This window comes from Cavia porcellus, unplaced genomic scaffold, assembly GCF_034190915.1.
Source record: "Cavia porcellus strain 051 isolate PalLab524CR breed Dunkin Hartley unplaced genomic scaffold, mCavPor4.1 scaffold_24, whole genome shotgun sequence".
In the NCBI taxonomy this organism is placed as follows: domain Eukaryota; kingdom Metazoa; phylum Chordata; class Mammalia; order Rodentia; family Caviidae; genus Cavia; species Cavia porcellus.
This window is the reverse complement of record NW_026947507.1, coordinates 7,052,194-7,068,138: the sequence shown is the minus strand read 5'-3', so window position 1 is coordinate 7,068,138 and position 15,945 is coordinate 7,052,194. Positions and strand designations below refer to the sequence as shown.

The following is a 15,945-nucleotide window of genomic DNA, read 5'->3' as shown; positions in this document are numbered from 1 at the left end:
TGAAGAGAGAGACTATGAACTGTGAAACTGCAAAGTAAATATCCTGAACTAAATTGTAGAACCAGTTTTTAAGATGATTTCGGTGAAGTTGTAATGCCTGGGTAAACTTTGAGTATCCCAGTGTTCTTGTATATACAAAATTTGGTGGTGTGGTGAACCACACCTGGAATCCCAACACTCTGGCAGTCTGAGGCAGGATTAAAGTTTGTGACCACCCTGTGCTACCTAGCAAGACTCTGTCTCAAAACAAAAAAACAGAAAACTGGTTGGGGATGTAGCTCACTATAAACATCCTGGGTTCAAAACAGAAAAAATAAAGTCAATAATCTGAGTGATCAGGAAAATATAAATTGAAAGTATATCATGATTTCCAAAAATGGTTCAAATATAAAATATTCATATCAAACTGAGAAAAATTAAAAGTCTCATGTTTATTGATAATATAATCACTCTAGAAAACTGTGTTTGTATAATCTACAAGGTTAAATAATCACCCTGTAAAGCATTAATTCACACGTTAGGCATATATTCGAAAAAGGAATGTATATGCCCATTGAAAGATATGTACAAGAATGTCCATAACTGCTATATTCTTAATGTTCAAAATCTGAAAACAACCCAAATGTTCTAATCATACAACACCACCCTACCAACAATTATAAGTAAGTACAAGAAAGCAAGCACAATATTTCAGATGTGTCGATCTGTTTTTAAGAAGATCAACAAGAGGCTAGAGGATGATGAAGTCAGAGTAGTGGTATTTGGGTGGCAGCAGTGTCTGCAAAGAAGGCATGACACAGCATTCTGGGATGCTAGGATCTTCTGCCTGCATCCGAGAGGACGACAGCCTCTGACACAGCACAACAACAAATTACTGAACACAACACAAATTAAGGAGAAAATCCAATCCAATTCATTAAAATTTAGGATTGTATAAAAATTAAATGTTAAATTCACTTATTACTCTATATCAGAGATGGTGAATCTTTTAGAACTTTCCATGGTGAAAAATATCCTGATGTGGCATAAGTGCCATACATTCACCACCACCACTCTATATTTTTCTTTAGGAAAGTCTAGCTCACAGTGCAGCCTGGAACAATTCACTGATCTTTTTTACATCTATATTTATTTGTTAGCAAAAAAAATGGCTAGAGCCAGGCATGGTGGTACACTCCTATAATCCCAGCACTCAGAGGCTGAGGCAGGTAGACTGTTGCAAGTTTGAGACCAGCCTGGGCTACAAAGTGAGCCCAAGGCCAGCCTGAACTACATGTGAGACCCTGTCTCAAAAAGACAAACAAACAAACAAAACCTCCCCAAAAGATGGCTAACATTTGTAATTTAGATACTTAATTTTAAAATACTAGCATCAAAGTTTGTTTTAGACCGGTTTAAGTGAAAGATATTTTTTATTAAATATTTACTTGTATTGCTTTTTAAGTGCATCTTTAGTTTTAAAAGTAAAACAATATATAAAAGCAGCTGGTTTACTCTCTTGATTTATTGTAAGTATTAAAAGTTATGACTTGAGATGGCGTATTGGGGGGGATTCGGTGATTCCTGACACTATGAATAGTTAAAAATAAATTGCCTTTATCATTGAGAAAGAAAAAAGTATCTTTCCACAGTTGAAAATAGTTTTCATTGAAAGAGTGAGAATAACATTTAATAAAAGGTTGAGAGTAACGTAATCTAACACAATTCTTGACAAAGAAATGAGGCAAATTCAAATTAAATCTAAAAATTTAAATTAAGTAGCTTTATAAAATATTGAAAACTAGCTAAAATTACATGCATAGGTATTTAATAAGAGGAATAGCAAAGAAATTTAAATATGATAGGTTTATCAACAATAAATAAACATTTTTAGTGCAAATAGTGCAGAAAAATTCCTCAAAGATCATCGTAATCATTCTAATCTATACAAAATCAGTGTCAGTTCTAGATACAATCTATATAGTACTGTGTATCTGTGAATTCAGCCACCGGGATGAAATGCCAACTTGCGAATCATAAATATAAAACATGTGCTTAGTTCTGAGTCCCATTTTTCCTTTGGCAGTTCATGTTTTCAGGAAAATCTGGAAAGAAAAGAAAATTTTAGAAATCTAAGCGGATTAATTTCCATCCATCTATGTTCCTTTGCAATTAAAATTTACATATAAGATAACTTGATTAGGAAGGAATGGGGTGAGGAAAGGATTTTAGTATAGTCATATAAACAAGCGATTTTTCAAAGTCAATGTTGTTTTAAAACTGTGGAGAATATAAATTTGTTGTAAAATTAGCCCTACATTCAAAATGATGTCTCCTACAAATCTTGAAAAATAAGATATAAAACAATTCAGAGCTGGCAGTAATGTGAAGCGCAGGAGCAGATAAATTGGAACGGACATGAGAAATGTCTGTCACCCCTTCCGAGACTTCCCAAGTTTCTTCTCAAAGTCTATTCTTTCAGCCTAGTGGGCAGGACAGAGGACCACATAATACTAATATCCAAGCCAAACTAACTGGGCCAGGACATACCTCTTTCCTCTCTCTTTCCTAAGGATTCATGTTAGAATTCCAGAGCCTCTGTGAGACTCCTGTGAGACTCCTGCTTGAGTTGTCAGATGATATAATCTGACTATGGACAGCAATGGTAAAGGGTGATAGAGAGTATGGGCCTAGCATTAAGAGGGCCTGGGTTTCATCCCAGCTCCCCCAAAAGAAAGCAAACCTCAGGAAGAGCAAGAGAAAGAGGAGCCATGCCTTATTTGTTTTGGCTCTACAATGTAACCCTGAATGATCAAATAACCTGGTTTTATTTAGGCTTGCGGGGGTTAGATTTGTTTTTCAATCAGTCATTCCTAAAGCAAAACAGATGGACAGGGAAAGGAAGAAGATCAGGTGAGGTGAACAATGATGGGGTGGTAGAAAGAAAAACATGACATGTAAGATAATGCAAGAGGAAAATGGCAAAGTAAAATGAAAGGTCTGAAATATGTGCCAGGTTATAAAATTTTAAAACCACAGAGAAATTTGGCACTTATATTGTCCTGGCTAGTGGTTCTCTCTAGCTTTTGCAGCAGAGAAGTTTTACAACATGTGGTACTTAGAAAGATTACTTTGTTACTTCTGTGTAGGAAGAACACTAAAGTCAGGAAGGCTGATCAGAAACTTACTGGAGTAATCTGGGTGTGAGATGGAAAAGAGGCAGACAAAAGTTCATTTAAAGGAAGAAATGATAGGACTATTGAACAATATTTAGTCAAGGGATGTGGTACATACTACACATTAGCTAGGAGAAAGGAACTAATTATAGTTAGAAATTCTGCTCATCTAAGCCAATACTATCCAAAAGACTACTTATATGCTTATTTATACAACATCATGGTTTTTTTTTTTTTGTCTTTTTCCTTTTTATCGATACTGGGGATCGAACTCACGACTGCCTGCTTGCAAGGCAGGCGCTTATGCCGCTGAGCTAAATCCCCAGCCCCATCATCATGTTTAATATAATACAAAACATGTTACACAACATGATCGCTGTAACAACAGAATTACTCTTAAAACTGAACAAGCAATGTTAAGAAAGAATATTTCAATTCAAAAATACTTTTGCAAGGACCCTGAGACTTGAAACTAGAACATCACCTACCTATAGAGGAGCATGAAAATGGCTGTGCATTGCTATCACCTGTTGAAGTTTCTCTTCTTTGGCTCTTCTACAATGGCAAATCTAGAAGATAAATTACTTAAAATATCAGTCACTTCTCCAAAAATATAAAATACAGTATTATAAAAGAATTCTAAGTAGGAAACCTTGAATCTATTGACATTACTTCAAGTTTTAAGTGCTGAAGGCAGCTAATACTTTCTATCAGAGAAGCATTCAACTTTGTGTGGAGATAGTCTTTACCTTCAAATTTTCAGTATAAAATAAACTCTGACCCTTTATGTTAATTCTCTTAGTATTTAATTTCAAATATCTGTTTTTAAAATATGGTGAAAAACCTGTTCTTGTTAACCATGAGAATAAGTAAAAATTTCCAGGCATAGATATACAATATAGAATAACAGATCATAAATCAATGCCTTATTCATACTGCAACCTAGGCAAGTCATTATTTCTCTGCACTTCTTCCTCTCACAAAAAATGGAGATGATAAATCTGTATGTAGTCTGCCTTAACACGATACCTATGCCAAATATATTTTATAAATTTACCAATTAAAGATTTTGTGTGATGGTTCAGAGAAAGTAGATAAATATAAGCTGGGCATGGTGGCATATGCCTGTAATCCCAGCACTTGGGAGGCTGAGGCAGGAGGATTGCTGTAAATTTGAGCCTGGGCTACAAAGTGAGTTCAGGTCCAGCCTGAACTACATAGCAAGATCTTACCTAAAAACAAAAACAAAAACAAAAACCCACCTAAAAACAAAAACAAAACAAACAACATCCCTCAGAAAGTAGGTAAATATTTAGGACTCTATAAAAGGGATCTATTTTGGTTTTTCTTTAAATACAATGGAAAAAAATCAGAAGCTATCCCAGGATGTTCTCAATTTTTAATCTCTGCAGACTATCTCTTTAAACAGTTTATAAAACAGGTTGTTATTCACAAGTATATATAACAACTGTTAAAACCAGACCTATGCTGATTTACCAGTTACTACAGAGTGCTACAGTTACTAGCATTTCTGAAATACAACTATTATAGTATTTGATTTACCTGCTTGTGTACTCAGAACAAGCAGGTTTACAGTGACAGTGGAATGTTGCTATCTTTCCCAATAAAGGCTCTTCAGATGCCTCTCATAGCACTCAAATCTCCAGCTCAGTAACATGCTGGGTTTTTACTCATGAGTGTATTTAAGTAATTTGATATTATGTAGTCATTCATCCTCAACTGAAGAGTATTACATACTGTTCTCTTTTCCATGAAGCTACTGAGAAAATCATCTATTTCAGTTTTTCCCTCCAAGAAATCTTCAGCAATATTATCAGATTCTTCCTCAGCTTCATGGGCAGCTACTTTCAATCTTGCCTGTAGGGTACTTGCACTACAGCTCTGAAAACAAAAATAAAAAACCTGCCAGTCATTATATACTATTAGAGGGAAAGAAATGAGGCAGAGGAATGGAGAAGCAACTTCTTGTATGCCACCTATAGCCTCTTCTTTTATTTTTTAAATTTTATTTTAAAGAGAATAAAACAAAAGAGGACATAAAGCAAATCAGAACAGAACAATGTACGCAACAAAGCACTACACAACAAGACAACTGGATATTAACAGTAGCTATCATAATGTCTCTCTTCTTTGAACTAGGTTGAGTATACCTCACACACAATTAATATCAAAGTACCAAAATAATATAAAACCATTCAAAAGAATTAAAGTATTATAGGACATTCAAAACCAATTAACAGAAAATAAACAATGGCTACTATAATCTCTCATTTTTCCATAAAAAATCTGTTTATACTACCATGCATTTATACTACCATGCAAGATACAACATGATAGAACCAATGGAAATAGAAGAACAAAAGCATGGTACGATTTCAAAGCAAGATGATATTAAATCAGCAATGGCTGCCATGATGTCTTGTTTTCTTCAAAATAGCTGTTCATACCATCACACATAATAAAATCAAACAAAACAGAATAAAATCATTCCAACCAATGACTGAAAACATTATAAGATTTCAAAGTAATATAATGGGGAATCATGATTACCATAAAATCTTACGTACTCTATTTCGTACACTAGGGAGACTATACAGTATTTATACATGTGAGTTTGATTTATTTTGCTTATGAGTATGGTCTCAAATTGCATCCATTTATTTATAAATATCTCAATGTAATCATTCTTTATAGCTGAGTAGTACTCCACTGTACAAAAATACCTCATCTTTCCATCCATTCCTCAGTTGATGGGCACTTAGGTTATTTCCAAGATCTGGACATAGCCTCTTTTTATACAAATCTGCTACCCACTCAGGTCCTCAAGCTTTTGGATATGATGTAGACAAAGAAACCAATCCTGGCTACAAACTACTGAATGAAAACTGGGCAAGTCACAGTCTTTTCCTGGGTATGTTGGAATTCAATGATGTTGAAAGGCACTCTCCAAGATGACACTTTGGCTCACTACTTCCTGGTATTCTGATCTCGTTTAATCTCCTTCCCTGAAGGGTGGGCTGGACCTACAGATTCACTTCCATTAAACAGAATGCAGCAAGAATATGGAATTAAATTTAACCAGAGGTGGAAGACCCTCTGGTAGAAGACTGAAAACTACAAAACCCTATTAAAAATACTTAACGACATACATAAGTAGAAAGACATCTCATGTTCATGGGTTGGAACATGAAATGTTAAGATGACAACCCTAAGCAAGGTAATTCAAAAATTAAAATCTAAACTGCTTTTTGTGCAAATAGAAAACCCATCCTAAAACTCATACAGAATCTCATGTGACTCAAATAGCCAAAAGAATCTAGAAATAAGAACAATGGAAGATGCATATTTCCTGGTTTCAAAACTTACCACAAAGTTAGGTTAACTGAAATAGTATGGCACAGGCATAAAAACATTTTTGGACTTTTTGGACATAACAGCTAAGAAATAAATCCTCACATATAGGATGAATGATTTCTAAAGGAGTGTCAAATCCCACTCAATATGAAAAGGCAGTCTGTTTAGCAAGCACTCCTGGAAATGCTGAAAATGAAGTTGGACCCTTATCTTACTTAACAGAAAAAAATTAAGTCAAAGTGGATCAAAGACCTACATGTAGGAAATAAAAGTATTTTTTAATAACCACTCTAGATTATTGGGGTAGTACCTCATTGGGATACATGACAATAAAAATGTATGGTAATACACTATTTTCACACTACCTATGTTGAAGTGATTTTTTTTTTTTTTTTGGTTTGTTTTTTGAGACACAGTTTCACTATGTATTTCAGGCTGGCCTTGAACTCTGTAGCCCAGGCTCGCCTCAAACTCACATGATCCTACTGGCTTAGCGTCCTAAGTGCTAGGATTACAGGTGTGCAACACCATTCCTGGCTTGGTTATCTGTCTTTATAGGTCTGGCTCACATGGATGATGTTTTATTTTGCTTTTGAAAGTATTATAGTAAAGTAGAGTATATTTTCAAAGATTTTCCTTTACTTAAATATTATTGAGTACCTACTATGTGCTGAGCAATGGCCAGGGGATAAAACGACAGGTCCCTGCTTTCATATAACCAGCAATCTACTGATGTGCTTCTCACACTTTAGAGTACAGGAGATTTATGTTCATCATCAACTCAAGTGAGCATATGTAGAGAGTTCTACTATAGAGGAGACCAAAATCAAGATAAATTTTGTTTTCTAACTTTTAAATGTTTCAATAATCATGTAAGCAATTCTTCTATAAACATTCAGGGGTAAGAATAACTGTTAAAGCAGAATATTTTTTGGACATTTATATTTCTTCTTTGGTTAAGTTTCTTGTTTTCTCCTTTGCTTTTTATAGACCACTAGCATTAATATCTGTCACATATGCTACAAACGTGTTCCCTTTTCCATTTTGCTTTCAGTTTTATGATTTGTACATAGTTAAATATATCAGCTTTTCCTTTCATGGTTCTATCTCTTGTATTATGCTTAGGGAGTTTTTTTTCATCAGCAGAATCTTTGAAAGATCTTAAGAATTAGCTGACTTTCTATGGTTTCCACTGAAAACAGTTTATCTGTAATACCTTTCTATGTCTTTTATGCTACGGGAGTCTAACCCTTTTTTTTTTTTTTTTTTTTGGAATAGATACTGCATAATCAATTATATAACTGGTTGAATTCTCAATTTTTTCAGCAATTATTCATATACCAAATGTATTTCTGAATTGCATAGCCTTTTCCACAGAATTATGGTTTTTTTCCTTATAAAACTATCATTTTAAATGATGAGGTTTTACAGTATATTTTGATATAGGAAAAACAGTGTCATTCTCATTATTTTTTTGTTTGACCTCTTCTTTTTTTTTTTTTTAATTTTTTTATTTAAAGAAAAGGAAATAAAAGAATACATGGAGATTTTAAAAAAGGGTAGAAATAATACAAACTTACAGAAAAACAAACGGTAAGAAATTGCTGGTTGATAAGTTACACATTGTCATCTTAGAAATAGCTGTTCATGTTATAGAATTAAAGCATTTAGAATGACATTCATAAAGTGACACTACAAACCCTTCTGCTCTATGATCGAACAAGAGCTCAGTAATATGGTTATCAGTCCTACACATTTGTTTTACTTCTCAAAGAGGGTAAGATTAAACGTATCAAAACAGAACATAGCAGTTAAAAAAACAATTTAAAGAAATACAGATTTCGTAGCAAGCCCACTGGAGATCTACATTGTCTAGTTTCTTACAAATAGTTGTCCCCATCTTCACCCACCTTATATACTTATTGTATATTATAGAACTAATCAAATCATTGAAGACTTTTTAGGTCCTCAAGTACCAAATTTGGGAAGACAATAGTAACTACTAACGCATCTCTCATTCTCTTTGTGATAGCTGTCCCCATCTCTACATATGCTGAAATTGAACTCAAGAAACCAGTCCAATGTCATTCTAATCAGCAAACATTAGTATTGCTAGACTTTCTATCATAATGCTACTAAATTAGCCTCGGGTTTCTTAGCGTCTCTTCCTTAGAGTATCTGTTCATTACATCTTACTTTATATAATCTGTTCCCGTAAATAATTAAAAAGAAAAAAAACCCATGTGTGAATTTCTACATATATATCTATCCTCTCTATGTTATAGGGAATACCAAGTCATAGCAAGACAGCAAAACAATTTCCTAGAAAAGCATGCAATGGATAAAACATATAAGACCACAATATAGACGATCTTCCGTAGTTACTATGTTTCCTCTTGTTATTTTCAATAGATTTGACCACCACACTGGCTTATTATAGTTAAATATAGTATCACCTATTTTTATAAAAATTTAACTTTGACAGCATTGTAGGATTTGGAAGCTGTTACTAATTAATACCAGTATGGATATTCTTTACATCTTGTCATCCTCAGAGTAGTTGCCTCTACTTTTAGGATTGATACTAACAAGCATACCAATTTCAAATAAAATCAGCCATGGCCAACCCATAGTCTTATGATTCAGATTCAATTAAGATCAGTCATAGTAAGACAATGTAAGTATTATAGGATTTCAGTTTAAGTTAATAGGAAAGTAAGGATAGTTACCATGGTATAACCTGCTATTTTTGGGTCAAGATGTCTGTGCCCTCAAATCTGACATGAGTGGACAGACCAGTATATATTAAATTCAAACTAAATATGTCCATAAGACTACTATGTCTTTTAAATCCTTATACACCATTAACAATGACCTCTGCCTTTTTCTTTTTTTTTTTTATAGAGTTTCAGCGCTATCTATACTTAAGACTATAGCTTACCGTCTCTGCCTCATGTCTGCTACTCCACTTTTCTACTATATTTTGTCCACCTTATTCCCTCATTCCACTGTCTGCCCCATTCACTGAGGCCTCTCTGCCACTGTTGCTGGAATCCTGGTGTCTCTTCCTCTCTTTCTCTGTAATGTCTTTCAGCACTCTGTGTAGGGTTGGATTGGTGGCCATGAACTCCCATAGTTCCTCCTTGTCTTGAAAATATCTTATTTCTCCATTAATTTTGAGAGAGAGTTTTGACGGGTATATGAGCTTCGGTTGCATATCATTTTCTTTCAGGACTTGGAATATTTCTCCCCACTCCCTTCTTGACTTAAGAGTTTGTGTTGATAGGTCTGCTGTTATTTTGCTAGTTTTCCCGTTGTAGGTAATCTGCATCTTTTCTTTGGCTGCTTTTAATATTCTGTTCTTTTGGTGGATTTCTGGAATCTTTATTATTATATGTCTAGGCGTAGATCTGTTTTGGTTGTAGGTAGCTGGTGTTCTGTATGCCTCTTTTATCTGGATATCATTTCTTTTTACTATATATGGGAAATTTTGCTTTAATATATCTGTGAATATTCTTTGTATTTCATTTTTGGTTGCTCCTGCTTCCTCACTCATATTCTTTATTCTTAAGTTATGTATCTTTTTGTCATCTTCTAGTTTTTGAATTGCTTCATTCTGGTTCCTTATTATTTTTAAGAGGCCTTTTCTTTCACGATCATATGCCATAAATCTCTCTTCAAGTTTCAGTAGGCTGTCTTTAGTTTCTGTCAAGGCATTTTGCCAGTGTTCAATGGAGTTTTTAGTTTCCTGGTATTCTCTTTGGATTTGTTTCATGCATTCTAAGTTATGTTTAAATTCTTCTTCAGAAGTTTCTCTTTCTTTTCTGATTTCCTCAGTTCTTCCATCTGTGTTCTCTTGGGCGGGGCTTGTCATTTCTTTAATTAATCTCTTTATATCTTGTCTCACTTGAATCACGAGTACAGCTTTAAATTCTTCTATGAGATCATGTAGGTACTTTTTAATTTCAGCTGATGCTGTGTCGAGCAATGGATGGTTACTGTGCTTGTTCTCTTCGGTGTTTACTTCTCCTGGGCTTATTTTCTCATGTTGGGCAGCTGGAGATTTTTTTAAATTTTTATCTCTTGTCATGTTTCTGGTTTCTTTCAGACTGTCCTGGGGTTCTCTGGCCCTCTCCGAATTGCTTAGGGCCTTTCAGAAGCGTGCTGCCTTGAGTTTTTGCTGTCCTCCCCAATTTGCTGTTATCTGGGGTAGGCTGGGATGCAAGGGTGGTACAGGCTAGTCTCCAGCCTCTGCGCCAGTCAGTCCGTAAATTAGACTGTACTTTCTGGATGTCACTGAGTTGTGACTATTTTGTATCTGCTTGCTGGGCCCCAAGCAGAGGCTTGGTTTAGCCCCAGTATCTCCTGCCGGTTCTCTTTGTACCAGAAGCAGCTGACTAATGTCACGATGGCACAGGGTCCTGCCCAAATCCCAGCTGTTCTCTTCCAGACCTCTCTGTGACAGGAGCACCAGCACAGCAGAACTGCCCAAACTCAAGATGTCTCCCACCAGTTCTCTGTATGAGGCTGAAGCCAACACGTACTCAGGCTTGCCCAATTTCAAGATGCCTTCCACTAACCCTCCCTACAGGGGGCTCAGTGAGGCCACTGAGCTGTAGGTTCTGCCCAACTGTAAAATGGCTGCCACCAGACTCTGTGTTATTGATGTCCCCGTGGCAGCGGGCACTGACCCGTTCCAAGACGTTCTCTGGCCAACCCCAGCAGCCGCGGGGTCCCCAGTACTCACCAGGGTCCACGCCGCCCACTTTTCCCACGCTCCTGGTACAGCGCGGATCGGTCAGAAATCCGTGCAGCGTGCACTCCCGGTACAGCGCAGAACGGTCAGAAATCTGCGCAGCGCCTGGTACAGTGCGGAATGGATGGTCAGAAATCCGCACTACGTGCACTCCTGGCACAGTGCGGAACAGCGTATGGCTTTGGAGCTCGAAAGTCTTTCAGGATCTCCTCTGGTGTAGCAGGGCAGTCAAAAGCCAACACAGCTTTTCCTGTTGGGTCCACGGGTTAAATTGTTGATTTAAAGGCACGGGATTTGCAGCCTCCTGTTTTCAGCCTTCACAGTCTCAGCACGACTTTAAATCCTCCAGCTGCACTGTCTTGGTTAATAAGAATCGTTATCCATTTGTCTGGCTCTCTCCATGTTGTCATATTCTAGCTTCTAATATGATTTCTCCGGAGAGACTCTCCGCCCGATCCTCTAGCAAGCCGCCATTTTCTTCTCCCTCGACCTCTTCTTAACCTACTTAGTTTTTCAGATAAACTTCACAACAGTTTGTTAAGATATTTAAAAAATATTTTTGGGACTCTGAAAATTTATTAAAAATTTGTAAGTTATTTTAGGAAAAATGAAATCTTTGTTAATACTCTATTTTTCGTTCTATGGATAATCTAGCTCTGCTTTAGTTTCATTAAAGGTTATTCACTTTATTGAGCTCAGTTGTAAGTATCTTATAGTTTTATTGATGTTGTAAATGATTTTTTCTCTATTTCTTTTTGCAGTGGTAAGTGCTAAAAAATGGGAAGCACCTTTTCTCTAGCATTTCTGGTAAACAACTGTTTTACCTCTTCATTCTCTTACCTTATTGAAGTGTTTACCATCTCCTAAGCAGCCTTACAGCTCATTGATAATGGGGATTACTCCCTTATTCCTTTTTTTTTTGGTACTAGGGATTGAACTCATGACCTCATGCTTGCCAGGTAGGTGCTGTTCTACTGAACTAAGTCTCCATCCCTACTCCCTTATCCCTAATGTTAACAAGAAACTGGAAATGCTTAGGCATTAGGTATATTTACTGTTGGCTTCTAATCTTTTTTATCAAATAAAAACTAATTTCCATTTGTAGCTTATTAGAAATTTGCTTCAGGAATGATGTTGACTGCTGTGAACGACTCTTCAACATGTACTGAGCTGCACTGTGTACTGAAGAGTACTTCAGCTGCCCCTCCCAAGGGTTCCTACTGAAGTTTAATCACTAATTCTCATATTTCCTATTTACACGACCTGAAGGAAGTTATTCAGCCTTTATGTGCTTTGGATTCCTCATCTGTAAAATGCAAAATAGGGGGAAAAAACTACTTGATAGTTTGGAATAATAATGGACCAATATGCATAGTAAACATATCGCTTTGTATAATGCAAAATACATATTAATTGCTCCATATGAGCTATTCTTATTGTAAAGAATAATCATGTGAAATTCATAAATTTATATTCTTTTAAAATTCTCTTTTTTTGTTTTTTTGAAACAAGGTCTCATTGTGGGTTCAGGCTGGCCTTGGGCTTACTTTGTAGCTTAGGCTGGTCTTGACCTTGCAACAATCCACCTGCTTCAGCCTCCCAAGTGCTGAAGAGTGTGCCACCATGCCTGGCACAATATCCTTTTTTTTTGCTGTTGTTTGTCTTACTTTTATTTTCTGATATATTACATAGGCCTTACCTGCCAAATTTCAATGTTAAAAGAAGTATTATTAACTATAATATTGCTTACTGGTATGAACTGTATAGACTATACCCTTTTTTGTCTTGTTTTTTGAGCAGGATCTTGCTATGTAGTGAGGATGGCCTTGAACTCAACTGTGTAGCCCAGGTCAGTCTTAAAGTCACAGTGATCCTCCTTCCTCAAATCCTTGAGATTATAGGTGTGTACCACTGTGCCTGGCCCTCCATTCTTTTTTATTTTTAAAAGATTTTATTTTTTTACCAACATAATTTCACCAATTAAATTTTATAAACTATTTTGCATACATTATTACTTTTTAATTTGCTACCTTTTCTTTAATGTATCTGGACTCTTACAAGTGAGTCTAAAGTTAAAGATTTTTTATTTTTGTTACAAGGGTTACATAGCTCCCATAACTCACTCAGAAATTACTTATGAGAGTTTTTTTGTATTTTCCTGTTTTATTATCAGACATGTTCTTATATGAACACACTGATTTATCATGTATCATAACTGAGAGCTATTTATCTATATGTAACTAGATCTTATAAAGTTAGATGCTTAATAAACAGTTTCTGATAATAATGACAGTAGCAATTTGGCCCATGGACTTCAGGATTGAAAGTTCTGAGGGCAAAAGAAAAGAACTAGACAACCTTACCTCACTAAGTTCATGCTGCCTTTGCATTTTCTTTTCAAAAGCAGATTTCATTTGTGTAAGTAACTCATACTAAAAGAGAAAATAAAAAAAAATACTGTTTAATTCTATTTTTAAATTATATAAATCCTTTCAATATAATCACCAACTCACCTTATCCAAAACAGTTTGCCTTTTTGCTTCTAAACTGGGTTCCAAAAGGAGATTTTTTCCTATAAAATAAATCTTTGGTTTATTTCCAGGTAATCACATTTTTTTCCCTCAAGAAATGTGAATTGAAGGAAAAGAAGACATACTTGCTAATTCCTCAATATTTTTTACTAAGTCATCCTTGTCAGTAATAATTTGTTTTAGCTGAGGCAACGTCACAAACTGTTCTAGTAATACACTCTCCTGTTCATTCATATCTGTGAGTTGTGACACACTAGAAACACAAGAGAAAAAACGTTAGTGTATATAATTCATCTAATTTTTCTCCATAATAAATATTAATAAATTTTCCATTTTATTTAGTTGATAAAATTCTAAATAATTTTTCCATAAAACATATAAGAAGCGTACTTGTAATCTTAAGAGCAAATAACACAACACTCACAGTATAACATAAAGTGGTCTATGACAGATTCTCTTTCAGAAAGATATTTAGAAGGTGAACAGCTGAGTCAAGTGGAATGTCTAGTTTAGTTTTCTTAGGATACATGGATATCCATGTTTATAGCAGCACAATTCATTATAGCTAAACCTTGGAAGCAGCCTATATGTCCATTAACAGATGAATGGATAAAGAAAATGTATTCATACACAATGGAACACCTCACTGCCATAAGGAAGAATAAACTTGAGTCATTTGTAGGTAAAATAGATATATCTTAAGGTTATGTTAAGCAAAGTAAATCATACAAAGTTCAAATATTGCATGGTTTCTCTTATATGAGAAACCCAAAATATAAATAAAAGTACAAAATATAATATAGATAACAGGAAATAAGGAGATAGACCTTTTGCAAATGGGAAGTAGATTAAGAGATGAAAGAAAGAAGGAGGAGAAAAGTGAAGAGAAGGGTATGAGAAAAGAATTAACATATGTACATGAACCAATTCCCTCATGTACTCATTAATGTAATCACCATGTACTGCAAACATATACTAACAAAAAATAGAAATTGGAACCCCCCACACACAATTCTCAACAGAATCTGGAGAAATGAATTCTGATACATCAATACATCTGCTTTCTTTAAATTGACAGTCATGAAGCCAGGTGTGTGGCTGTAATCCCAGAATTTGAGAAGCTGAGGCAGGAGGACCATCACAAGTTTGAGGCCAGCCTGAGCTACACAGTGAAACACTGTCTCAATCAATCAATCAATCAATCAGTAAGTAAGTAAGTGAGAACTCTGAGGAAGTGTTCCCCATTATACAATGACCTAAAATCAACAATATGGGCCATTTAACTAAGGTAACAACAACAAAAAAAAGGATGAAACTATGTATTAATGGTTTAGGTACAGAATGTCCCTCCAAAGTTTTGTGTTCAGAGTCGGGTTTGTGGGAGATAACTGGATCATGGGGTGCTATATGCCATCAGTGGATTGATTCGTTGTATAAGTTCGTAGTTAAATATGCTTTTAGGAGGTGAGGCCTGGCTGGAAGAGGTTCATATGTCAGTGGATGTGTGTTTTGGAGGGGTATATCTCTCCCTGGATCCTGCTTCTCTCTCTCTGCTTCCTGGCTGCCATAAGATAAGCAGCTTTCCTTCACCGTACGGCTAGCCCACCATGGATAGAGTCCTCCTAAACTGTAAGCCAAAGTAAATCTCCTTTATACTGTGGGTGTTCAGTACTTTTTTCCCGGTGATAGAAAAGCTGACTAATACTCATCAACTCTAGGTCTTTACTAATTCAACTGAGGCTCCTTAAAATAGGAAAGTAGTAATATAGTTAGAACTTGCAAAGATCTTCATGCCTCAGCCTCCCAAATCCTGGGATTAAAGGTATGCATCACTATGCCCAGCCTTAATTCTGTTTGATTGCTTTAGATATCAATTATTTCTATAAGTTCATAGACAGGAACTGGTCTTTTTGATTTGTGAAACTTAAGATGTTTAAAAGTTGGCAAGGTGGCATATCCTTGCAATCCCAGCACTCTGAGAGGCTGAGGAAGATCACAATTTCAAGGCAACTTAGTAAGATTTTGTCTCAAAATATATAATAATGATAATGATAATAATAACAATAGGGGCTGGAAATGCAGCTTAGTGTGAAGGCCCTGAGTTTCAGTCCTCTGAACCAGAAAAAAA

General features: G+C 35.5%; 1 protein-coding gene across 5 annotated transcripts in view; it reads right to left on the bottom strand.

Annotated features, from left to right (window-relative positions):
* Positions 1-1,486: 1,486 nt before the first annotated feature.
* Vps37a (VPS37A subunit of ESCRT-I) overlaps positions 1,487-15,945 on the bottom strand; it is a 39,993-nt gene continuing 25,534 nt past the window's right edge. For 3 of the 5 annotated variants that reach the window (XM_063234603.1, XM_003469142.4, XM_063234604.1), the window contains 6 exons: positions 13,943-14,070; positions 13,800-13,858; positions 13,650-13,718; positions 4,914-5,057; positions 3,644-3,724; positions 1,487-2,084 (listed from right to left, as the gene is read on the bottom strand). In XM_063234603.1, coding sequence (XP_063090673.1) covers positions 3,644-3,724; positions 4,914-5,057; positions 13,650-13,718; positions 13,800-13,858; positions 13,943-14,070 — 481 coding nt within the window. In that variant the 3' untranslated portion in view covers positions 1,487-2,084. The remainder of the gene's footprint in view (positions 2,085-3,643; positions 3,725-4,913; positions 5,058-13,649; positions 13,719-13,799; positions 13,859-13,942; positions 14,071-15,945) is intronic. The other 2 variants (XM_005003376.3, XM_063234602.1) reach the window with 2 other exon arrangements.